General features: G+C 42.0%; 1 protein-coding gene across 1 annotated transcript in view; it reads left to right on the forward strand.

Moving 5' to 3' along the window:
- The window catches only part of cdh4 (cadherin 4, type 1, R-cadherin (retinal)), a 64,421-nt gene extending 39,328 nt beyond the window's left edge, over positions 1-25,093 (forward strand). Inside the window, exons 6-14 of the mRNA XM_035662557.1 lie at positions 7,036-7,173; positions 12,595-12,780; positions 13,084-13,337; positions 17,094-17,236; positions 20,809-21,045; positions 21,838-22,071; positions 22,237-22,376; positions 24,135-24,299; positions 24,879-25,093. Coding sequence (XP_035518450.1) covers positions 7,036-7,173; positions 12,595-12,780; positions 13,084-13,337; positions 17,094-17,236; positions 20,809-21,045; positions 21,838-22,071; positions 22,237-22,376; positions 24,135-24,299; positions 24,879-25,085 — 1,704 coding nt within the window. The 3' untranslated portion in view covers positions 25,086-25,093. The remainder of the gene's footprint in view (positions 1-7,035; positions 7,174-12,594; positions 12,781-13,083; positions 13,338-17,093; positions 17,237-20,808; positions 21,046-21,837; positions 22,072-22,236; positions 22,377-24,134; positions 24,300-24,878) is intronic.
- Positions 25,094-26,803: the final 1,710 nt, after the last annotated feature.

Consider the following 26,803-nt stretch of genomic DNA (forward strand, 5'->3'; position numbering starts at 1 on the left):
CACACACGCACGCACGCACACAAACACAAATCTACTCTTGTCCCTCTGTGGTGAAAGATTTTAAAAGAAATACAACTGGCAAAATCAGGGAAACATTCAAATTCATATGCTGCAGTTATGAGGATAATCTCATCCTCGTAATTTACTTGGCTGATTTTACTACCGACATTAAAGCACCGTTGAGTGTGTCTCATAATGTTTATATTCTGAGAAGTCCCACTGGTCCCTGTCGGCACTAAACCCGGCCAGGCAACACTTTGGAAATTAAAGCAGGATTTTACCAAGAGTAGGGTGAGCATATTTGGACAATAATTACGGTTAAAATCTCAAGAACAAAACCAGGTTTTGATAACAGAAGAATACAGTACATCAATGCTTTTTCCTTATCCAAATTTTATACGGAGCTGGCATGGCATGATAGCGTGATACATTTGTGGGACAATATAAATGAGTCTAGTGAATGCGAGCCAGCTCTGTGTCCCTGTTTCCAGCTTGGCCCAGGCGGCAGCAGTAGCAGCTGATGTGAGTGAGGGAAAGCTCATTAATCTGGACACATCAAGCCAGGCTCAGTCCCACCTGCCTCTGATCCTCCCACTAAAACTGGGACACACCTGGGAGTTCACCCACCTGCTGTCAAGGTCATCAACACAAACACACAAACAGCCTCAGAGGCAGGGGCACCTATTCGCATACACACTCCCGTACAGTTAGGTTTGTTGTTTAGAAGCAGCGACGCTCACACAGGAGTGAGCAGTAGCAGCAGATATGATGAATGAGATGGTGTCAAACTGGATCCATGCAGCAGAGTGGTGCATACACATGCTGCGACACAGAGACACAAGTATGCATACTCACTTTATTAACACCTTTGCAGGGTATGCTTTATATTCTTTGTCTCCTCTCCCATCTCTTTCTCTCACACTTTAGCTAATCCTCATCCACCACACTGGTGTCTAATTAGAATATTCATGTGCTAATTAAGGGGTGAAGCAGGTTCTCTCGTGTTGAGGAGACCAGGGGGTACATGGAGGTTAGCCTCGTATCGCTTACCTCTGACACCACTGAATACCAATTATTCTCCCTCACTTGCTGCCCGCAACCCCTCTCCTCCCATGACCTCACATGCTCCTGCCCACAGGCAGACAAGCTGGGCTAAGCCATGTACAGTACATGCGCGTTTGACTCTATACATCTTAAATTATAGTAAATGATAGTGAGTATAACATAATATTTGTATGTGAGTGTGGGTTTATTTTTTTGTATTTGTGATGGACTGCTTTTAAGGGGCTGGGGGACAGAACTAAGATTACAAGTCAGATTGCAGAAGGTGCAGGTTTAGGTTGGGGTTTGCATAATTTAATATAATTTATTCAATAATTGTTTATTTTTATATATGTTGCACCAAAAAGACACTTGCCTTTCAGTCTACTATAGAAGGAACACACTTATAATGAAGCACAATACTGGTGCAGCAGGTAGCAAGCAGAGTGGGAGATGTCAGGGTGCCACAGCTGGCATGGATGTTCTCCCTTTGTGCCCTCTCTCCATGGCTCCGGTTCCACTGGCAGGCAGAGCTGTTGTCTTTCATTACCCCAGGCTGTCTCAATCTCCCATGAGCCCTGGACTGGAACAGTCTGGCGTGGCATGGTGTGGTGTGGCCTGGCGCCAGGCTGTCCACCAGGCTAATGCCAGCTCTACGTTGGACTGTCTCGCCGTCGATTAGGACATCGGCTGGACTGCCTCAAGGACATGAGTGCCCACAGTCTATAGCTCCATTCGGACCTGCAGAGTCTGGGGATACAGACACAGAGCAGGCATCCTAAATGGGTCTGGGGCTTTATTGTCTCAGAGAAATGCTGAGTTATGTTAACTCGCCCCCTAGCACCAAAGCTCCAGGAGCCAGACAACAAAGCCATCGGAGGATTGTGAGCAGGTTGCTGAATGAACAATATAGATGCATTCAGGTGGATGTTGACTGCTTGTAGCCAAGATTCAATCAAGAAACTATCCACTCAATATTCCCCTTATAATGTGCACCTAGCTAGTATTGAATTGGACCTTGTTTTGTCTTTAAAAAAAACATAGTTGTTGCACTTTTGCCCCTCTAGTTTCAAATTGTGTTTTTCCGCCCTCTCTTGTAGATAATGCTTTTCAGTTTTGGTCTAGGTCAGGTTTACACTTTGAACAGCCTTTAGATAAATATTCACTACCGAAGCAAAATTTTTGCAGACATTTCTTTTGTCCGTTCTATGGGTTTCCTGCTTTTACCTTAATGATTTTTTGACACCAGACTATTCTTTAAAGGGCTTAATCTCATTTGTTTACAATAGAGTTCATCTAATACGTCCCCTGTTAGCCCCCAGAAGGCCCCTGTGGGAGGATGATTTGGGAGAGGAAATACAAAATGAACTATGGTCAGCAGTGTACCTTTCTTGCATTACACCAATGCCGTCTACAGTCACAATGTTTTTCCACCCATATGATCATTTTCCCTGCAAATCTTATACATATATGTCCATCCTACAATAACTAATGGACAGAGATTTTTAACATCCGATTTTTTTTAAATATGAGATATTACTGGAGAAGCAGTTGTGCCAAATCAGTTTCAAACTTTATTCAGGATCTCTCCTACTGTCTCCTACCTCTGTCTGTATGTAGACAATTTTTATAGCTTTTGTCACATCATTAGCATGACAACTGATACTGCACCACCTATTCATTCTCATCGGATAGACCTGTCACACTAAAGGGCTCATCCAATAAGTTTTGTAAGGTGTGGCTGTCTTTTTTAGCCACGCTACCAGCATGGTCAGTTAGGCCACCACTTCCTAACTGAAATATCTCGACAACTACTAGATGGATTGTCACTGTATTTTATACAAATATCCATGAATCTTGATGACTTTGGTGATCCCCTGACATTTCCTCTAGCAGGTCAATTTTGTCACATATCTTAACATCTGTTTTAATGATTGGCATGAAATTATGCTACAGCCATTCATGGTGCCCAGACAGTGATGTTGACATTGTTTTAGTGAAATGTCAAAAACTAGTGGGTTGATTGCCATTAAAGTTGGTACACACGTTTATGTCCCCCTGGCTTTTCACCCACCATCAGTTGTTAGTTTCAGTTTACTTTAGTTTATGACAAAGCACCTGCAAAACTATACATTCCCATTCCTCAGCTGTACTTTGTGTTTAGTGTGAATTAGGCGAACATAATAAACATTATACCTTAACATCAGCATGTTAGCATTGCCAACATTTGCATTTAGTTCAAAGCACTGTTGTACCGCAGTACAGCATCACAGCCAGTAGCACAGCTGCAAACTCTTTGCTTATAGTATATCAGAAGGGTTAACTTTCCACATTACCCAATCTGCAATCACCCCGCTAGATGCCACTAAATCCTACACAGTGGACCTGGAATCAACAAAATGTTAGAAACCTTCTATTTTGGCAAGATTTTAATGACCACCTGCCCTCTTTTTGCTTCTTGATGACGGATGAGAAACCTGACATGATCTGCTAATGTAGAACAAGAAGCATTTGCATGCTATCTGGCATAACAGTTTTTATCTGTCCGTGACCTCCTGGAGCCAGAAAGTCTGAGAACAACATGTCCATCATGCTCAGCTCATATTTGCTTAATCATGTCCTGTCTATTGTATTGTAATACTCACTTGGATGATAAACTAAACTTCATGCCCAGTCGTGTTGCGTGCTTTATTCTAACAGCTTTATTCATATGACTCACAGCCTTTATTTATCCAGTATGTGACTCTGAGCTGTTTGCGTAAATGTGGAGGCGTATCTAATCAAGTGGATTCTGAGTTTATATCCCAGATTTACCTACGTATCTGAGTGTCTGTACAATGGGTTTCAGAGAAAAGCTTTCAGAGAACAGGGCACAGCTTGCAATAAGTCATCACTGGCTTGTGTTTTTGTCCTCAACCAGCTTGAGAGACATCCCAGCAAGGGATGAAGAGACGGATGGGTGATGAAGATAGAGACAAAACAGACTTGTCTGCTTATTTTGGTACTACCTGGGAAAATGTCTAAACAACTGTGTAGATGTGTAGTGTATTTCACAACCAGAATCCCCCCAACTGCAGCTGTAACTATAGAAGTGTTAGTATTCCAACATGTGTAACTGAACTGAAATAAATTGAACTGATTTGAACTGAACTAAAATCTAATGAAGTGGAATCGAATAGCATCAGATCAAATTTAATAAATTTAATTGAAGTGATCTCAGCTGAACTGGACTGAGACTGTAGTTGGGGTCACTGACACTGATGGTCACTGAGGCAGAGAGAGAGTGTAGTCAAAGGAAAAAAGGGAGCTGGTCTCCACAGTTTTCGCCACGAGAACCAGGCCATTTGAGACAGATTGTAAGTGACAAACTAATGACTGTAGCCAGTAGGAGCCTGGCAGGCCGGAACTCAACCCAGATACAACACAAGTAAAAGCAAGTCTCTCACTCGTCTGGCCTCTCCCTCTTTTACCCTCTTTGAGTGGTCCTTTACAGCGCACCAAGTGGAAATGCACACTCAGCTCAGGTATAATTAATTCACCACTGTACGTGTTTTGCCAGAAAACCACTCTTCTCTATTTTCTTGTTCGACATCGCCTTACACGTTCAGACCATTATTTCCCCCACTTTGTTCTTGCTAACAAAGTCTCACAGGAGCACAAGTCCATTTGCCTACAAACCAGCAGGCAGGTTTTTTCCACCTGTCCTGCCGGCTGCTTGGCTTGACTTGTTGAGTAGCTAACATTGATAGCCTGAAGCCATTTTCCTATTTCTTTCTTCAGTCTGCTGGATGGTAAACTACCTAATTTGGTCTCCTTGAAAAAAGGGATTGGGTTTTATTGTTGGCGGGGTTCTGTGTACAGGTGTTTCTGTGGCCTTTCAGCTTCCGCAGATTAAGTCCATGAGGCTCAAGGCCTGTGGGGGACTCTGGGCTGTTGGTCATGAGAAGCGCTATTTCCTGCCAGCACTGGACTCTAATCTAACAGAGAGATTTTCTGTTCAGCACTTCTATAGGACTCATTAGAGAGCCCTTTACTGGCTTGTTCGGGCAGCCACTTATGGACAGCAGAGTGTGCTTGCCCGTGTGTCTGTGTGTGTGTGCGTGCGCGTGTGTGTGTCTGTGTGTGTTTATTTGGTGTGCACATTTACGTGTATCCCCAGTGTAAGAGTCTGAGTGTCCCACCTGTTCCCACTCACTGGAGCGTTAGCGGATATGTATGTGTGCACTAGAAGGGCCATAAACTCACAACTACCCTCAGATGAGTGATATAACCCTGCAGGATAGGACGCATCAGCCACAGCTCCTACTGTGTGACAGCTCCACCTGCTGGCTCAGCTCCAGTCATTTCTCTTCACCTGACCAAAAAAAAAGGCGTCCATCAAAGCCGGAGCCTATTAGCTTCCTACAGCCATCTGGTGCTATTTCTAGATTGATGTATATGACCGGATCTAAATGAGTCTGCAGAGAAACACATTCATGGGAGGCACTATTTACTGAAGCACTCTATGAGGGGAGATGGTATTGATATTTCATTATGAGTCTAATAAAGGGCAACCAGTATTGAGTTTTCATTAATAGGGTTGGTTTGATGCAGATTAACATGTCTGCGCACTTCATAATGACTTGGAGAGATGCTAAATGACTCCAGCTGGGTGTTTTAACTGACCTCAATGGTTTGACTGATCAAACAATCAACTGCATCCTTCACGACTGAAAAAAAGGAGTGGGAGGGAGAAAGATATAGAGATACACAGAGACTGGCAGAAAGACAGACCGAGAGATAGACAGATAGAGAACAGACAGGCGGAGAACACTGAGCGACCAAGATGTGATGGGAAAGATAGCAAGAGATCAAAAGAAGCACAGAATGTGAGTTAACAAAGAGAACAGAATAAACCAGAGGAGGAAAAAAAGAAAAAAGCCACAACTCAAAGAAATAAAAAAGCAAAGAAGCAGCCACCTAAGAAGCAAGCAATAACTCCCCCATCGACACCTACAAGACCTCTGCCTGGGTTTGTTCTCGTTCCTCCAGGCAGTTCCTGACATTAGTGTCACTGGCCATCAAGTTGTTAGAAAGCGTGACCTCGGGGTGAATGCAACGAAACTAGCCTAGCAACAAACGAACACTAGACCATCGATAATACACATTGTGAATGGTGAACAAATCAGCAGGCCCCCGTGCGCCGAACACTGGCCTGTCCTTGAAGTCCATTCTCTCTCGCTCTCTGACGTTTCTGTGGCACAATGGAACTCTGAGCCGAATGGATTAATAGGAAGAAGAAGAGTCCACAAAGCATATACAGGCTTATGCAGACAGAGGGAGAGAGAGTCCTCTTTCCGGTGGTGAGTCGGGGGACTGACTGAACTTTCAGCACCATGGACAGTGTCACAGTGCTGGAATATGGATGCACTGTCTCTCTGTCTCTTTGTTTTTCCGTTGTGCCTGAACAAAGCTCAATGTTTGATGATGTTTCTTATCATAGCACAGTAATATTGCAGTGTGGGCTGCAGTGCGCTCTGGGGCAACTCCCCCTCGCTGTTAACTGGACAAAGTAAGGCCCGTCCACCTCCTGGTATTATCTGCAGCACTGTGGCGTATCTTAAAGTGGCGGCATTCCATTAAAATGAGTGATGATCCAGGTCTGTTCCCACAGTGGAAAGCTAAGACTTTTTGGCAATAATGGATGGGCATTTAACCAACACATTGCTCCCTCCCTGCAACTTTGTGTATGTCTGTGTGTGTGTGCGTGTGTGGTGCACTATCTGTTGTTGCGCAAATAAGGTATTCTAACAGACTCCAGTTGTTCTGTTGTTCCTGTGAGTGGGTAGCTCTGAAAGGGGGGTAAGATGTATGTATGTGTGGCTGGTAGCTTCAAGCATTCATTCATATGACTCACAGTGTCATTGTCACATGTTTTTTTTGTTGACTGATTCCTCTGTTTTTGATATACCAGTCCCTGAGTATGCTTTTGTCTTTTTCTGCTTCTTTTTACAGAAAGTATCCCAGTATACCATCATTGTCCAGGCTACTGACATGGAGGGCAACTTGAATTTTGGCTTGTCCAACACAGCCACAGCCCTTATCAGCATTACCGATATCAACGACAACCCCCCAGAGCTGACAGTCAGAACGGTGAGTCCTAAACTGATCTGTGTAAAATGACTAAAAGGAGGGATGTGGGGTTCCTTTTGCTGAAGAGAGGGATTTTTTTCATTTTATGAGAGAGCAGTGGAGGGTCCTTTAACTTTTTCTCATCCCAGTTTATATTTTATTTTATTCTTCCCCTGTGAGATTTATTGTAGAAATAGCTACATCAACAAGATGGCTTCTGTATGCGCCACAAGTAATAAAAGTGCCCTTTGGCCATATGTAGAGTGTAACAGTCCTATGCCTTTATTTTTCTCTTCAAAATCAGCAGTCTCTCTTCTGGTGGCTGTTAGAACCATTTATTTAACGGCTCTGATTAAAAAATTGAGAGTAACTGTATTTTCATCATTTTGTTGTTGACTATAAATGTATTATTTTAGCATATGGTAAGTATATGAATAAGTATAAGATATAAGGATAAGATTCAGCCACCCTCCCCACCCCAGTAATATTCGTACAATCCATATGAAGAATGTATGCCTATATGCCATAACTGGAAGGTCTGCCAAACAATTTCACCTCAGGGCTTGACTCTGTATCTTCATTTCAACAAATCCATATTCAATCGCTATGCTACCCCCGTATTACAACCATAGAGCCGTTATAATACATTGAACAGATGAGGGTGTATTATTCTTTGGTGAAACAGGTTGCACATACCTCAAAGTGAAAGACTGCTCTCAGATATTATTAGAAAATACATTATCTAGTCCCTGTCAAACACAGCAATCATGCAACATTGAGATGAGGGGAATGCATATACAACAGCTAGATGTAGGATAAGGACAGACACAGTCACAGATTAAGAAACACTGTGCAAGAACAACATATAGAGAGACAGAAAAAGATGCTGTGACTGAAAGTGAGATCGAGATCAGTTTTGTTGATGGGAGGTATACTCCTCCCTCCCTTCCTGTGCGTATTTTCCCTGCCAAGGGGGCCTCTGGTGGCAAGGGCTTGTCTACATGCATGTGGCCCTGGTCCTGATACCTCCACATTGCTACAGCTGGCCCACTGAACTATGACAGTGCGCATGGTTAGGTGGGGAGCTGTTTGTTTTTAAGAGTGAGGGTTACTATGTGAAAGCTTATTGATGAGGAAAACAGGAACTGAAAGTGAGAATGCATGCCTTTAAGTTCCTGCATCTTTCCCCACATATAGCTTGTATTCTCTATTCTCAGCCTGGTGATAGAACAGAATCAAATGCTGACCGCAACTTGACAGACCTACAGGATTGTAGCTGCTCTTTATGTGAGCTCTTGGATTTCTGAGATTCCAGAGAGAGACAGATGCTGTCTGCTGCCGAGCTCAGAGGCAGAGCAAGCAGTGTGTCAGCGTCACACACTGTGATCCCCGTCTCCTCCGCGGGGCCGTCGGCAGCGTGCATGCCAGTACAGTTCCAGCCGCGTGCTCTGATAAGAGCTCCCCAGCTGTCAGGGGTGGAGCTCGTCAAACAAGCTGCCCCTCCGCTCAGAACTGCTCAGTCCCTCGTCTGTGGTGCTAGCTCCATCACCACTCTTCACTGGGGAGGAGCTCTGGACCAGAGTCCTCCCGCTAGCCAGAAAAATGGACATGATGCGCTTCAATAGACACACAGGAACACATGTGCGTTGTCCTTGACATATAGAGTAGACAGTGATGAGACGTGCACAAACATGTATGCTCACACACACTGTGATAAATGTTTGTCGTCTCTTCAGGGCTGCATTACTTTCCCTGCAACCCTCCTGAGAAAATGACTGTAAATTTGCCTGAGCGTCTCAGTAAAGGAGCAGTTTCCCATATTTTGATTTGTGATTTAAGAATGGTAATGAGTAAAAATGAGTAAAGATATGTTTTTGTTGTATGTCCTTCACGTAGACACAAACAGCCACACATGAAACATTCCCGGGCAAAGAAACTGTTCTTCACCAGATGCCATTTCCGCTGCTTTGTCAATCTCTACTTTTTGTTTTGCCTCCCACACAAGCAACTAGACTTGGAGCAGTTCAGTAATTATTTGTGCATGACAGACGCAAGAAGAATTTATTGCTCTCTATGGGAGGCATAGAGAAAACATAAGCAGGCTAATTAAGTGAAATTGCTTGTGGGGGTGTAAACCAAGCTGATATATAGCATCTAATTTGAAAAAAATGTTTTATTCATATCACCACATGGGCCTTAACATGTTATGTTAGTGCTATGTTCATCATTATGTGATAACAAAAACACAAAGAAGGTATTTCTATCTCTTAAATCAAATCGAGTGTATCACACCCCTGCTAAAGCTCCCCAAGTGGTTTTTCAATCACTATGACGAGAAGCAGGAGAGTTGCTTGCTTGTGGGGTTGAAAGCTTGAACTCCCAGACACACAGGTTTACAGATCTGAATGAGTGCTGAGTGCTATTTGTGATACACCTGTAGAGCTGCAGCTTCTAGCTTCTAAATACCTGAAAGAGTTGGAGTGCCATTCACCACTTTCCTCTGCCTCCCACTCCTCGACTTTGATTTGTGTTAAAACAGAGAAGTCTGCTAGAAAAGCAGCTTGTTATGTCTGTATTACATAAAAAATGAGAGTGAGGGTAGATGCCTATTGCCAGCAGCTGTATCTTTAATGCACCATAGTGAAGACATAATAGCCATCTTAAGTGGACTGATGTCAGTCTGATATTAGTAAGAGTCTGTTTTGGGACATTTATTCCTACATAATGTTGTCATTATCATTTGGTGTTGTTTTCAACACCCCATGAAGGAAAGGAAGTGCTCATTTAGTCTTGCTCAACTGTAGCTCTGCCGTCTAAAATTGAACATTTTCCATTCCTGAATCAGTTTTCAGTAAGAAGGTAGTAGATTTCCCCTACAGGGCACTGCACCTTGATGCACATTTATTTTCCTAAATGTCTGTACAGCACTGTAGACCCTCTAATCTCTCCTGGCTGACTGCCGCTCACACGTTTGAAGGCTAGTCTGTGGACAGTTTTAAACATAATAATCAGAAGTGATCAGGCAAAAGGGACGTTGTATCTAGGTTTTGTTCAGTGCTGACCTTCATACATGTGTGATCTATTGACATGAAATAAGACCCTAACATAATGTGTCATGATGATGCTTATGCTTTAAATGGTGACGCCATAAAAGTCACTTTTTCCCAAGGGTCAACAACTAAAGTGCCCCTACCTCCTAACCTATACAATGTCACTTTGGAAAGAAGAAATAAAAACCTTGCTCGGTTCAGTCCACTCAGGGGTTTTGCAGCTACAGTCTGAATCAGAATCGGAATTAGGTTTATTGCCAGGTAGGTTTTTACACATACGAGGAATTTGTCTTGGTGCATTGGTGCATAAAATATACAAATCACACAAAAATATACAAATCACACAAAAATCACATAAGAATAAAGTACTTAAATGAAGATAAGAAAGATAAAAAAACTGTACAGAAAACGGGAGTGGTCTCCGTCTGGTATATTCAGAAACTTATAGCAGCTAATGTTAGCAAACTTGATATTACTGACATTAATGAGTCAGGTTGCTAACTTTACAACTGCCCTCTACTTGTGCTACTGTTACACTTAGTTTTTAGAGGTATTCAGTCTGTGTGTGGCCAAATCTGAATCTTGAAAATAATCTGACTGTGCTGAATCACCATATAGTCACTAACCAAATCAGTAATTTAACTTTAACTTTCTTGTTATAAGCTTATTGAAAGACCACAGAAACAATCATAATGTGATCATTTTTGCAAAAAATAGGCTGCTGAACCATTAATCTTAGAAACAGTGCTTGTATAGAACGGGCTCTGTACTGAACTGAACGTATGAGCTTGAACTCGCAGCAGACTGAATGTACTGCTAAAATAACGTCACATGTGATGCATTCACTTACTTTTGTACATTCTGAAGTTCATTAAAAAAGCGATGCGTTTGCTTAGCTTACAAAAAAAGTGAACCTAATAAAGTCCTTGACTTGTTGAGTGTTTAAAAAGGCAAAGCACATAAAGTGTGTATATAAAGCCCTATAAAGTCAGGATAGTCTGTAATATGGACAAAATCTTACATAACAACTCAAATTAAAGTTTAATGATTCATTTTATTTTTGTCTCATTTCAATGTTATGTTCTCTGGCAAACGGAGGTCCCATTTGATGATTACCTACAAATGAATCTTATTTGCCCCGCTTCTTTTTCCCCCTTCTTTGTAACTACAAAATCCTTCAGAAACTCAAAGTCTATGCCTTAGTGGCTTATCAATGGGTCCACATTGCATTTTAGAGAGAGTGGCCATTTTGGAAGCATCCTCCCCTACAGTCAGCACCATTGTGTACGCCTCTAAGAGAGCATATTCCATTTGGCTGTCTGACAGCACAGCCCAAACAAGCTTGGAAGGTTTGTGGTGGTGTTTGTGCTAAAGCTTGGGGTGAAAATGAAATGGAGCAGCCCACACACCAGAGACTGAGAGTGCATATTTAATTTGTTCTGTGCTTATCAGCCTGGTCGTACTGCAGGGGATAGAGGAAGAGGGGGCAAGGAGGGAGGGAGGGAGGGAGAGAGGGAAAAGAGGAATCGAGCGGTTTGGACGCTGCTTCGGTCCCACGATGATGAAGCCATTAAAGTGAACAGCAGCTGGCAGACACACACCATAAACAAGTTAACACTTCACAAGAGGAAACACGGATTATTGTCTGACAATGAGGGCTTTTAGCATGCGTGTGCGTGTGTGTGTGTGTGTGTGTCTACCTTTGAGTATGAGGGGCCGTCCCTCTGTAGCCAGATAAATCCCTATAGAGAAAGACATGTATCCCATAGCGCTGTAAATTCTTCTTCAGGCTTTGCAGCTGTCACCAAGTTTCCTCCAGAGTTAGTTCAGAGGGGAGTTGTTTCAGATTGCAATATAATGAAGATCATTAGCCAAAGATTATTCCTACCGCTGCCTTAATTACAGTACTTATCTAATTGCTTATTAAGACCTAGATTTGGTAAATGCACAGAATCTAAATTAAATGGGTAAACACTTAATTGAACAAATCCATTAGTTCAAATAAAGAGTTTCATATGAGCATGGAGTGGAATAAGGGACAACATTAACATAATGGAAGATATGATTCTCTATTATCCACATTTAAACTTCCTTCTTTCTTTTTTCTTCCTCTGCCATCTATCTGATTTCTCCCCCATTTGTTTTTGCACCACTTTTAATTCATGTTCCAATGTAATGAGCATTATTGGCATGACCCTAAAAGCAGTTTGTTTTCATAATAACAATTATGGGAAATGCTCAAAGATTGATGATGGCACAAGCAAATGTTTAGACTCTCAATAAATCAGCTTATTAACATGCATTAGCCGACTGCTGGAGCAAAATCAGCATAATGTTATCTCTCCCATCCTCCCCACTGTCACCTCCTCCCACCCTCTTTCCTGTTCTGTAGTTTTCAGGGGAGGTGCCAGAGAACAAGGTGAATGTGGTGGTGACCAATCTGACGGTGGTGGACAGGGATCAGCCCCACAGTCCGAACTGGAACGCCGTCTACCGTATTGTCAGCGGAGACCCCTCTGGACATTTCACTATCCGCACCAACCCCATCACCAATGAGGGCATGCTGACAGTGGTCAAGGTAAAGTGGAAGAATCGCTCCACACATCCTGATGTCTGATATTTAGCTCTTTAAAAATAAAAGTGTATAGTTTATTATTATTCAACGCCGCATCTTGTATGCTTCCACCTGCTCTGAAGTGCCAGATGTTGTTGACTGAGTGCTTTGGTCTCACATTGTTTTCACTGAATTATATGTCATTGCTCAAATTGGAACACAGTTAGAACCAGTCTTGCAATCAGCTACACTCATTTTCCTCCCATCTCTCATCATTCTCTCTATGTCTCTCTCTCCTCTCGCCCACCTCATCGGCTCCTTCACTAGCCAGTGGATTTTGAGATGAATCGTGCCTTCATGCTGACCGTGGTGGTGTCCAACCAGGCCCACCTGGCCAGCGGCATTCAGTCCTCGCTTCAGTCCACCGCTGGAGTCACCATTTCAGTTCAGGATGTGAATGAGCCACCTGTCTTCCCCGTCAACCCTAAGACGATCCGCTTTGAGGAGGGTGTGCCTGCAGGGACCACTCTTACTGTGTTTGCTGCTCAGGACCCTGACCACTTCATTCACCAGACTGTCAGGTACATCACAATATGGACGGTTCACCTATTTGCTGAATGTGATACATAAGTAAACTGACACAACAGAAGTGCACTTTGAACGTTCTGATCAGCATATTTTCACAGGACCCTCTTAACCTGAAATACTAAAACGCTATAAAAACTATCTTTAAAGCTAATTGATTTTTGGGGTGGGACCAAACCAGCTGTGATATAGTGAACATGTTAGCAACAGGTGATTATTTACACATCCAGCATACATGAAGCAACATCAGCATGCATTTGGAGATAAGTTTCTGTCTGTCTGATTCATTTCAGTCCAATAGTCACTCTTCTTTTAGCTCTGTTTTGGTTCCCACCAACTCCTGAAGGAATATCTGCTACATCTGGCTCCTTAGCGCCACTATGTTCATCAGTTAGTCACTAACTTTATCTTGCAGCTGTTTGGCGCTGTTTGGTAGCTTACAGTGAGTAAAGCTTTTTGCCTGAAAATAGCTCCCTTGTTTGTCTGGAAACGAGTTTGATGGGAGTAGTGAGACTGAACCAAAACAGTTAAGTTGCAGGCGTTGAAACATAATGTAGAGCTGAGGAGAACTGCAGTCTGGTTATAATTCTCAACCCCTTTCATTTGGAATCTCTTTCTGTTTTTTTTACTTATATTTGGTTATATCTTATACAGTGCAATACATTTTAACATGTCATTTTTTTCTTTTCCAGTTTCCAGTTGCATTTATATAAATTATAACTTCCTCTGTTATAAATGCATTCAGATTTCATATTACAGTAGTCAGTGGTAGAGGACTGACGCTCTGATGGCCAAAGACTACTTGATAAACAGATATAGTGAAGAATTTCCAATGTTTTGTCTCCCAAACAATTAAATGAGTATCACCAGTGTTTTATCCGTGGTGAATGCTTTTTCCACAGTTTGTCCCTCTTCTGTGACTTTCAGCCGACCCCCTCGCCCACATGCCAAGCTCCAGTTACCTCCCTGTTGCCAGGCGACTGTGTGAAGAGGTCATCCTGTAATGAGTTGGACACTGTCTAGCTGCCCTCCTCAGGAGATCCTTATCTCCTTCTTCTCTTCCTCCTCATTGATCCCTCCCTCCATCCTTTACTAACTGGGACGACACACAGCGGGCATCGTGCCATCCAGGCATCGACCATGTGTGATAGAAACTCCCACATGCCCACTGAGGTCCAGCAGCACCGTTCCACTCCATAGCCTGCCCCAAAGAGGGAGATTGATTTTTCTTAATGTCAGTGAGACGGCCTCTTCTCACTGAGGGATCCAGTGGAAATGTTACTGAATTGATAGCGGGGGAGGCAGTGGGAGATGTACTCACATATATATACTGTACAGAAGAGTGAGCAATATCCGCATCTCAGGTTCCTTCTCCTAAAAAGACATGTCATGCAAACTAAGTGGGCTGAGCTCCTCTGCCTTTTGAGAGAAGTAACTCCTCTTTTATTCTCTTACCTCTCATCCCTCCCCTCCTTCCCGCTCCCGCTGACCCTGTCACTTTCTTCTCTGTCAGTCTGTGGATCTGTTATTGATGGGACCTCAGAGCTGCTGTCTTCTCCAAAGCAGCTTGCCAGCAGACAGCCTCATCTCTGCTGCTGCTGCTGTATTCCCTTTAGGTGACCTCGCTTGAACCCCCGCTAAAGCACACACAAAAGACACCAAAATGCACAACCGTAGACTCGCAAACACACGCAAACATGCACACGAGCATCCACCAAGGATCTGTGAATGGCCTGTGCGTGCACTGTGTAGATGGGAGAGGAGCCAGCTGACTTTATTGTTAGATGTGATCTCACTGGCAGAAAGAGCTAATTTATGTGTGTTTTTCTGTTCTTGTTAGTATTACAATATTAGCCCTGTGAGGCGATGTTTGTTGGTCCTCTACGTCTATTTCACATCTTGATTTAGGGCTTATGTTCAGGATTAGTTTAAATTGTACACATGCAATTTAGTGTTGCATTTCCATGAATGTGGGAAACTCATGAGAGACAGATTAAAAAAAGAACATCCAAAATAAAAGCAGCATGGGCTGAGGTATCCTGACATTTACACGTCTACGCAGCCTGCATAGAGGAAGCACCACTACAATTCCTGCAATGCAACTCAGTGGTGTCTTTTATTTGATCTTTGTAACTGTCCCTTCTTTCAAACCCCACACCAACATTTCCATCACATATTTTTTTTCTTCTCCTCTGATTTTAATAATACCCAAAAATATTGGGTTTTAATAAGATCCCTTCTCTCTGCCACAAACTGACTTTACATTTGATGGTAGCAAAAAACTGAAATGTCCAAATGACACTAAATAATAATATATAATATACCCCCTGTAATGTCTCTTATGAATAAACAAATATACCTATTTAGGATTTAGGAGGGAAAGTGCTGAATAAAAAGCACTGTCAACAACACTTACAGATATGGAGACTCTTAAAATCTGTTGTATTTTATCATGTTTTACAGCTGTGCTCACTGAGAGCCCAAACAGAAGTAATGCATGATTTTCTGTCATGGTCTTCTGAAACATGTTATTAGTTCAAAACCATGTTTATAAGCAATTCTCATGAAATTGAGAAAATGAAGTATTAAAGCTGATATAACAGTAATGTAGGGTATGTTGTTTGAGCTGTTAAAGACAGCCCAGAGTCTCCAGGACCCCAAATAAAGCATTATGGTTGAGGCAGTTGCCACAAGTGTATGTAGTAAGACACTTTGCTCTGCCAGCTGTAGGTGAAGACAGCAGGAGGTGACATCTTGTTGGCAGAGGAAGGAGATGAGAGTGCCAGTCAGAATCTAACCTGCAGAGCAACATCAGATCCTGACTAACACTGCATGACAAGCTCTTTCACTAGAAATTATATCTATTCTCGTCTATTTCTTTTATTCTCTCAAGAAAAAAATGAGAAATAAATATGATGATGGTGGTGGGTGTCCCCGTCAGCATGTCTCTCTGTCTGTCTCTCTGTCTGTCTGTCTGTCTGTCTTTCTGTTTGCTAGGTGTGTTCCGGAAGTGTGTCTTTAGTTGGAGGTGGGATTAGTTAGCTCCATGCCTGTGAGGTTAAAGTGTCAGACTTTAATTAAGCCCCCTTTCCCCCTCAGCATTGCCACTGCTTACATTCAGAAACACGCATCTGATCTCTCTCGCTTTTTCCTCTCCTCCCCCACCTCCTCTCATCACGGTGACACGCAGGCCATATACCTACCCCTGAAACTTCCCTCTTGTCAACAATTAACCATTAGACCTGAGAGACAAGCACTTCCTCCACTCGGTCAGTTGTTATAAGACTCGTCATAGTTGTTAATAGGATTTATGGACTTTAATTGCAGCTGTCACTTTCCACTCCGTTGATGTCACGACCGGTGACGGCTGCTGTGGCGGCTGTGTGGGTACAAAGAGCACTGAAGTTGTTAAGAGCACTGCTTGGCTGCTCTGCATATGGGTTCAGGTTTTCATCTGTCTTCATGCTAATGAGCTGCCGCTATGATAAGCTTGGTGAACATATGTTCCGCTCTCCATGTCACTGTAATATTTCAAAGGTGCTTGGCTGGTATTGCTTATTATGGTAATGAACATTCAACTTGATAATGGGCACTTTGGATCAACAAATAAAAGATTCAGAGCTGCTGGAATTCAAGTAACAGTTGGCTGTTAATGTGTGGAATATGTTTCTGTGGATTTACGTTTGGATTTAATGAAGTATCTGGCTTTCTCTTTGTCTGTGTGTGTGTGTTGTGTGTGTGTGTGTGTACAGGTACTCTAAGCTGTCAGACCCAGCTAACTGGCTGAAGATCAACAGGACCAATGGTCAGATCACCACCATGGCCCTGCTGGACCGAGAGTCCATGTACGTCAAAAACAATGTGTACGAGGCCACATTCCTAGCATTCGACAATGGTAAGTCGGGTAAGTCAGGATGACTGTGTGTGTCTTGATTATGTGATAAACAATAGGACATTTATGGGACAAGGGGCATACCAAACTGGAATTTCTATAAAACCTTTCATGGCCTCCAGAGGATGAATCCTAATGACTTTGGTGATCCTTTTCCTCTAGCGCCACCATGAGGTCGACGTTTGTGGTTTTACCTGAAAGATCTCAAGAAGTATTGGATGGATTGCCAAGAAATTTTAATTGTAATACCTTTGGTGATCCTTTAACTTTTCATCTAGTGCCATCATGAGGTCACAATTCTACGTTTTCCAATACTTTGGTTTATGACCAAATACCTGTAAAGCTAATAGCATCAGTAGTAGTAGTAGTGATAAATAGCAAATATAAGCATGCTAACACACTAAACTGAAGTGACTTTAAACCTGCTAAACATCAACATGTCTGTTAGCATTGTGTCTATTCACAGCCTGACACAGCTGCTATAGCTATTTGTTTGTGTTTGTGTTTGTTTTTCTGTTGTTGTAATTATAAAGGTCAGCTTTACTTATACATTTTAAATCATCATATGACTGACCGGAAGCTGTCTGTTACTATTTTTCATCATCATTCATCTTAAGAATGAAAGTGCCATAGGAGGGGATGAATGTAATGGTCACAAAATAATAAAGTAACACGTCTTGACATATTTCTCACTACTACTACTACTACTACTACTACTAGGCATTGATTATTTAAAACGATCACATTATGAAACATAATGTATTATATTATATATTGGGTTGGTACCTTAAAGGTCCAGTCTGTAACGTTTGTGAGGATCTATTGGCCGAAAAAATTAAATATAATATGCATAACTATGTATTCATTAGTGTATAATGATATACATCTATTTGTATACTATACAGTATACTGTATATAAATATGCACTGACCGTCATTGCCCCATCTCTGATAGAAAAAAAGAAGAAGAATATCAGCCAATGAACTAAGGTCTTAAGAATCAGCCTCAGGTGTTTGGAACAATGTATAAAGCTAAAGTACTAAAGCACTACAAATAGAGGTGCTTGCTCTCTGTGTAAGTAGGAGGGACCCAGGTGTTTTTACTCCAGTGAGAAATGAGGGATTGGCTGCCCTGAAGCACACCAACTTAAGCTCAAACTGTTGACTGCCTATTGATTCTGTAGCCCAGTGTCAACAAGGGGATATATTCCACTTTGATTGAAATTCTCTTTACTTATTCTATACTCAAGCGAAGCGTAAGAAGCAACAAAGCACCCAGCCAATCATAACCGACAAGACGGTCGATGGGCCTTGGGGCCTGGGGCAACAGACCTTTACATAGTTGATGCACCAAGTTACAGTCTGATAGAAAAGAAAAAGTTGAAGTACAATACTGATGAGCTACTGGGGTAAACTCTATGCTGCACTGCATCAGGAATTTTGTTCAGCATGCTGACAGGCTGCGTGCAGGGGGTTGTCAGCTGAATATCAAGGCCACAATATATCACTGTTTGTTCAACAGATCAGTGCACACACTTTCTTCAGCCATAGTTTGGGGTAATCAGAAGTGGTGTCACTGATGAATATTTAGGATTATCAGCAGCGGAAGAAATATTCAGATTCAAAGTAAAAGTTGTAACACTTAATTACAAGTAAACGTCCTGCATTCAAAATTGTGTTTAAATTAAAATACAGAAGTTTTATCAGCAAACTGTAGTAAGTGTCAGAAGTGAAAGTTCTCATTTTGCTGACTGACCCCTTTTAGAGTGGTATATTTGAGTGGTATACCTGATCAACTTTCAGTCGAATTTTAATGTGACAATACAAACACGATTAAACATTGATTCTATACAGATGTTAATCATGCACTACAAAAATGACTTACTGAGCTTCTGGATTTACATGTGTCTCATGTAATGCATACACAGTTTGTAACAGTGAACGTCAGTTTTATTATTTCATATGTGATTTTGCATACAATCACATGTGAAAACACACACAAACAATATTGATTTAAACCATATAACCTAACCCCATCGATGCTTTAAGATTGAGGTAAAGCTAATTCCTCATATACTTCCATATATCTTTCTTTAATCTTACAAATAAATAAATGAATAGCAGATATGTTTTGTGTGTAAAATTTGAATCTTCAAACCAGTAGCTATAGGTAAAAAGAAGAAAATGTATCTCTAAAATGTAGTTGAGTAGAAGTATAAAGAATCTTAAAATGGGAATACTCTAGTAAAGCATAAGTACCTCAAATCTGTAGTACAGCTGATTTGTTTTGCATGATACACACTGTGCCCACATTTCTGCCAGTGCTGAATGGCTGAAAACTAGTAGTATTTCTGATATGAAATATGAATGACTATTTAAGTTAAAAGTTACATTTTGAAGAAAAAATCCTAATGTGTTATTTATTACAAGAGTTTAGCACTCAAAACCTCAGCTAAACTGCTGCATTAGGACTGTTTGGGTCTGGTTTGATCAGATTTGATTCACAGTGACCCCCATTCTTGTTTCAAATGTTGTTAAATCCTAATTGCTGCATGAAAATGTGTGACATAATTTTTTCCCACCACAAACAGAGCAGAGACTATGTGAAATAACCAAAAGTGCCTAAACTTTGACAGATAGTCTTGTGTTCAAGTAGGTCAGTATCATCAAAAAACATTTTTCATTTTCATTTTCAGTCCAAGAGTTAAATATTTAACCTCACACTAGAGTTCAATGTCATTGCAAATGTTTTCACTGTTTTCATGTTGCACAGGCTTGAGACAAACCAGCATAACATCTTCAAGTTCACTTTGCTTTTTTGAAAAGCAAGCAGGGCACTTAAAAAACAATGAGCCGCTTATTCCCAGCACCATGTTTGTTGTACAACAGCATCAAGAGCAGCAGAGACAATGTGGCAGAAAAACATAATTTCTCCATCAAGTTAAAGTGCAGCTCTGTTACTGTGTGCATTGTAATCAAAGCACATTAGAGGATTTGCTGTTAATGCATAAAACATCAAAAAATATGTCTCCCAACCTGATGGTTCTGTTCTGGTCTGACAATCGTGAGAAAACCCTGAATAAGTTATGATGAGCTTGTGTTGCTGAATGTAGTGAAGGGTTAGCGTTTGACTCATTTCCCAGTGGGCTTTGCAGAGTGCAGATAACAGCAATCTTTATGTGAGTGTTGTCCCCTCCAATATGAGTCTCGCCCCAGCCTTTTCAGAAAGCAGCCAGTTTGAAACACAAGGACTAAAAAATGTATGTGTCCTTTTATTTGCTCTGCCTGTTTTGTTTGGGTGCTCCACTACAAATGCACACTTTCCTCACAATTGTTTGTTTGCCCGTACATCTCATTTCATCACTTCCACACATGAATCAGCGGAAAAAATGTCACTGAAATGGAAGAATTGTTTTGCCGTCTTCTGTAGCTTTCCTGCATTTTGCTCCATCTTCACTTATTTCATCTTTACTCCTCCGCCTCACCGTTCACTCCGCTCTCTGTCGGCATGTTATTAGCTCGCCGTCTCCTCCTTTGATCTCTTTGCCTCCTTTCTTTCCTCTTGCCTCCCCTCAGGCTCGCCTCAAGCCAGTGGGACCGGCACCCTCCAGATCTATCTGATCGACGTAAACGACAACGCACCCGTGCTGATCCCCCGGGAGGCCCAGGTGTGCGAGCGTGCTCGCCCCAACTCCAGGATCAACATCACAGCCTCTGACGCTGACGCCGACCCCAACGTAGGGCCCTTTGTCTTCGAACTGCCTTCTTTTCCTGCCAGCGTTCGCCGCAACTGGACTATTTCCAGACTCAGCGGTAATTAAATGCTTCATACTGTCTCTGCTGCCGATTCATATTGAAAATATTTGACCTGCCCTTGTAACATTGAGGAAGTATGTGGGGCATGAAAAATAACCATTCTGCATCCCCAGCTGAATCAAACCATAAACTTAACAGATGGGATGCAAAAGCCCTCTCCAGAATAACTGGCGACATCAATCAGTAGACCAGGGATTGCTGTAAGCTGTGAGAAAAGTCCAAGTTTAACTAAATGTCTCACAAAGCTCACAGTGAGAGACGCGGGAGCCATCCAGTGTTGACATACGATCTATCGTTTGTGACAAATGAGATCCATTCATCTCTCTGTCCCCCGAGCAACCGATCTGTCACCTAATCCACCCAGATGGATGTATCACAGCAGTTGTCTTGAGGACAAATCTGATCACATACCTGGATTCTTCTCCCACTGAGGCACTCGTCTTAGCTTGGCTGAGTGATAGATGCTGAAGGTTATACGTTGTGTTGTTGTTGTTTTTTATATCTTTAATGCCTCATCGCATACATGCGTGTCAGAATGATTGCTGTGCAGTTTCTTTAGTTGCAGCTTTTATTTGGTATGTCATTCACTCGTACCTACGCACATGGTGACATGAAATCCCGCAGTCAACATAATGTAATTTCTCTGCAGTACACTGTCTAATCTCATTTTCCCCCTCTTCTCCTTCCTGTCTTTTTCCACTCCTACTCACTCTCCTCTATCTCTTAATGTTTTCCCCCTTCCCACTGTTTACTCTCCATCATCAACACTGTCTCACTCCAACTCTCCAGGTGACTACGCTCAGCTGAGGCTAAGGATCCCTTATCTGGAGGCGGCTGTGTACGAGATCCCCATCATCGTATCGGATTCAGGGAACCCTCCTCTGTCCAACCGCTCGGTGATTAGAGTCAAAGTTTGTCCCTGTGATGATAACGGGGACTGCAGCGCCACAGGGGCCGTGGCAGCCGCCGGCCTCGGCACCGGGGCCATCATTGCTATACTCATCTGCATCATTATACTACTCAGTGAGTACAGCACAGTGGAATGATCAAACCCACTGATCAGTGCATCAGTACATATCATACATCATGAAAATGACAAAATTCAGTTGTAAGACTGCTCAACATACACCTTTTCTCAGCGTTTCAGCATTAACTCTTGACTGCTACTGCTGTGTGTGTTTTTCACAGGCATGGTTCTGCTGTTTGTGGTGTGGATGAAGCGCAGAGAGAAGGAGCGGCAGGCAAAGCCCCTGCTGATCGACCCCGAGGACGATGTCAGGGACAACATCCTCAAGTATGATGAGGAGGGAGGAGGAGAGGAGGACCAGGTAACGTTTGAAGATCATAAATATATTCATAACTAACAAAAGCTATTAACCAGCAGTGGCATCGATGAGGAAGATTCTTTTTTTTCTTTTTTTTTTTTTCAAAGATCAGTCAAAAACCCAAACATATTCAGTTTACTATTATATATGACAAAGAGAAGCATAAAATCATCACATTTGAAAAGCTGGAACCAGTGAATGTTTAGCCTTTTTGTTTAAAAAACAATAATCAATTATCATATATAGTTGGCAATTAATTGTCTATCAAATGGCTAATACTGGAAAAATGGTCAATTATAAACTACTTCATCTTACCAAAATGAATTAGTCCATCTACCACAATTGTAAAATTAACCATGAACAAGATTGGGAAAGTCTTGTTCGGCTGAACCGCAGAGAGAGTCTGTAGAGAACAAAATGTACTTTTCTAAAAGTGAGTGAGACTTAGAAAAATGTTTTCAGGGTGCAATCTGCCCTCTGCCTTACAAACAAGTGCTGGGGCTGAAAATGCTGCTTGGCTTGAATTCCACGTACAGTCGACTGTGCAACTCTTTCTGTATGACGGGCGCCTTTTCTGCCCAGATATCTGAAAACTTATATAAGTTATACACCCACTGCACACCACCTCTTCTTATCTAATACTATTTTCTAAATAAATGAAAACCTTCAACAACGTTAAGCTCCAACAGCTTTGATTAATTCAGAAATGTATTATTAATTATGCCATTTTTGATACTTGCTATTTTCCAACACCCACACACACCAGATATCTAGTGCACAAACACACCCTAGCGTCAGATGGCTGCAGTGTATGGAGACATATTTTCACTCTTAAGCACCTGTGTGTGGATTTAGTAGGAACAATTATTTATCAGCTGCGGGAGAGCAGTTAAGAAAACTCAACAACCTGTTCTAATTACAACACATAGTTAAACATTTATTTATAACATTATAACATTTTGGACCACATTTGTTATGTGCCATTTAGTTTAGACTCACAGAAATGAGCAATAAATATAAATAGAACAGCAATCACATAGTGCAGTTAAAATAATTAGCACATAAATATCAGCTGACTAACAGTGTTTGTGAGTTTCTCAGAGAGAAAGAAAGAGTGTGTATTGACTATTAAAAGCTCTCACCTGCATGGTCAGTGAACATGCTTTAAGAGCAATGCGACAGAAAACTGCAACGCTCATATTTGTGTTTGTTGTTTAACGATAACTTTCATTACATATAATGAGTAATGTTTGATAAAACCACCACCGCTATCTGAATTGTAACATGTTCATTATTTTTTCAACATTTCAGTCTTCCCCTGACATCCTTGTTTCTAATATTAGAACACTATGAATTGTGGGTAATTCCCTCAAGCAAAGACTGCAGCGCTGCAGATTTACAAAAGGGTTCAAAGGTCCGTTAGAAAGCACAGATTTCTCTGCAGGTCAGTCCTGAGCCCTGACGGACTTAACAGGAATGCACATCAAAGTCTGTGAGGGCGGGCAGTCGGACCGGGCCAAAAAAGAAATACCAACTTGAAAACGATTCAACACACAATGCATAGTTGTATATAGAGAATCACTAAATTGGAAAAAGGTTAATCATTTGGGTTTGATTGTTAATTGGCCCTACTAAAAACACTGTAACAATGGAGCGGTAGTCAGTAAATCAGAAAAAAAAATGTGGATTTGTCAAAAGTAGAAAAAGATAGGCAAGAAGATTAGGATGTGTCTCAGCATTCCCTTTATGGCCTTCATCCAGGACTACGACCTGAGCCAGCTGCAGCAGCCCGAGTCTTTAGACCACATCATCAATAAGCCAGCAGGGGTGCGCAGGGTGGACGAGAGACCTGTGATTGCTGAGTCGCAGTACCCTGTCAGACCCAGTCTGCCCCACCCTGGAGATATAGGAGACTTCATCAATGATGTAAGTTCAAAAATGGGCAAAAGATGTTTTGTTTCCATAAATGTTTATTTTCATAAGCTAGACAGTCTAGCAGTGTTCACAGACTGTTAATGTTACCTCATTGATGTGACTCAAACGTTTACACAGCATATGTTTTGAAGGCTGACAGATTCTCTTTTGCAGGGGGGTTGTCAGAATTGATTACTTTTTTATATATTTCAAAAAAGAAATGATTTTTTCCAGAATTGTATTACTGTCAGCCGTGATGTTGCAAGAACTATTTGTACACAGCTCAATGTCTGGCTCTGAAACAGCTTTCAGACCATGATGGAACATTAAAACCCTAATGGGTGGGTGAGCAGGATGAGACCAAGTTTATTGCAACTTTTACAGTCTGGCCCCCGGAACGTGTGAAAAATCATCACCTCCATTAGAGTGTTGGTTGAACAACAACGATTGGCCTAAATCCTGTGTCGCTAAACGACCATCATGATACAGTATATCAGGCTAACCACACAGAAGAGCAAATACTGTAACTGTCACCATAGAGAGGGGGTTGTAGATTTTTCATTTCCAATCTGTCTGTCTTTGTGTCTCCAGGGTCTGAGGGCAGCAGACAACGACCCCACAGCTCCTCCCTACGACTCCCTGCTCGTGTTCGACTACGAGGGCAGCGGTTCAACCGCCGGCTCTGTCAGCTCACTCAACTCCATCAGCTCGGGGGACCAGGACTATGACTACCTCAACGACTGGGGCCCTCGCTTCAAGAAGCTGGCCGACCTCTACGGAGGAGGGGACGATGACTGAGAGCGGAGAAGGGGGCTGGGTGGGGCTGTGGCAGGGGGTTTGGGAGAGGCGGGGGTCAGTTGAATGGATGCTCCTAGAAACCACGGGCAGGGGCCAAGAACATGGCGCAGGCTCTATGGTAGACATGTGTGGAACAGACCCTTACATAGTTTGCTCACAGCAACCGAGCCCGCAAACATGAAATCCGCTGCAATGCAACTGTATTCTGGCTTTATATTTTTTAGTGGCGAGTTTGTAGTGTGACGTTATTTTTTTTTTCTTTTTGTTGTTCTCTCACCGTGCTGGACCCGGAGCTCTCTGGGGATGAATCAAGGCGGTCGTGAGAGACACGAGTAGTGAATTTGTGCTTTGATTGATTGTTAAAACAAAACCGTCTCTTGCTTTAGTCTCACACTGAAGAGAATGTTTTTGGGGAAGACGCTCTCTGACTCTCTCTTTCACTCTGTCAACTTGAATTTCCTTAGAACAGAAGCACTGTCATTTTATAAAGTGCCTTTTGTGATGTGTTTTTGTATCAGACTCCTGCTATCTCAGGATCGGTTGCCATTTGTGCAGTACAGTGGAGGCGCATTCTCTCGTCGCCCCCCCTCCCTGCGCTCCTCAAACCAGCCCTGCCTGTCACTCTCCCCTCCCCTTCACAGTGGTGCAGATGAACAACCCCAGCAGCCAATCCCAGGAGGGAAGGACACAACCAGGGCAGACTATCGGATATCACAACCCAATGAATTATGGCCCAAAAGAAGCCAATAAGAGTTGTTGTGGGGAAGACAACACTCTTCTCCAAGGAACTGCTCAGTTTCACAAGCATCACCTGTCGACACGCTGACATTGTGTGAGACCATTTTTATACATGTGGGGGTTTTCTAATTTAGTGGAGAATGCCTGCCTTTCCTCTCTGGACTCATGAGTTTAGGAGCCTTTATGTTGAGACGCTTGCCTGCCCTGTACGGTTTTGTGTTGCTTTCTCCACAGTGTAAAGCTTATGTAGGCATGATCTGACTAGTCAGACAGTGTAAGAACGTGGAACTTGAAATGACTTGGAACAAAGGCATCTGAGAAAGATTTCTTTTTTGTCGCCTTGAACATTCCCGTTTTTTATAGGCCAACAAAACTATTAAAAGGTGCATGATTTTTTTTTTTCAAAATGTTTTACTTAAAGCACTTGTTACTATGTGGTGAGAATGTGAAAATAGTCAGCAGAAACTATATAAATATACTCTGTATAAAGACACTGAGAAAATAAAAATACTGTAAGATACCTATTTTTGAAGTATTGATGACATAAAAGTTGCTGCTCTTTCTCTAGCTCTTCATTGGGCTTAGGGGATTTTTGGCCCTTTCATTTTTAATATGTGGATATTATTGTTTCTTTGTCTTCTGTTTTTAAGCATAATTCCATTTTTTAAGATGCTTGCTTATTCATATTTTGCTTTTCTTTTCTTTTGAAATTGTTTTTTAAAAACGCTTTGTTATACTCCTTTTATATGTAAAAACACAGCCTTCCCCTTTCACTCTGTATTGTCTCTGACAGACGTGTCCCTCCTGTTGGCCTCTGGCCTCAGGACAGTGGAAGGTTCATTAGCCATGCCTGCTGATAGTTGTTCTATTATTCAGTGTCCTGGAGTTCTTTTATTCATTCATCTAGATACTGGATGTGTGCTTCAGAAAATAAACAAGACATGTTTTGAAAATGTGCCATCTTTTTTTAATATTCCCTA

The sequence above is a fragment of the Morone saxatilis genome, unplaced genomic scaffold (genome assembly GCF_004916995.1).
Source record: "Morone saxatilis isolate NCDOM2014 unplaced genomic scaffold, NCSU_SB_2.0 Contig18, whole genome shotgun sequence".
Taxonomy (NCBI): Eukaryota; Metazoa; Chordata; class Actinopteri; family Moronidae; genus Morone; species Morone saxatilis.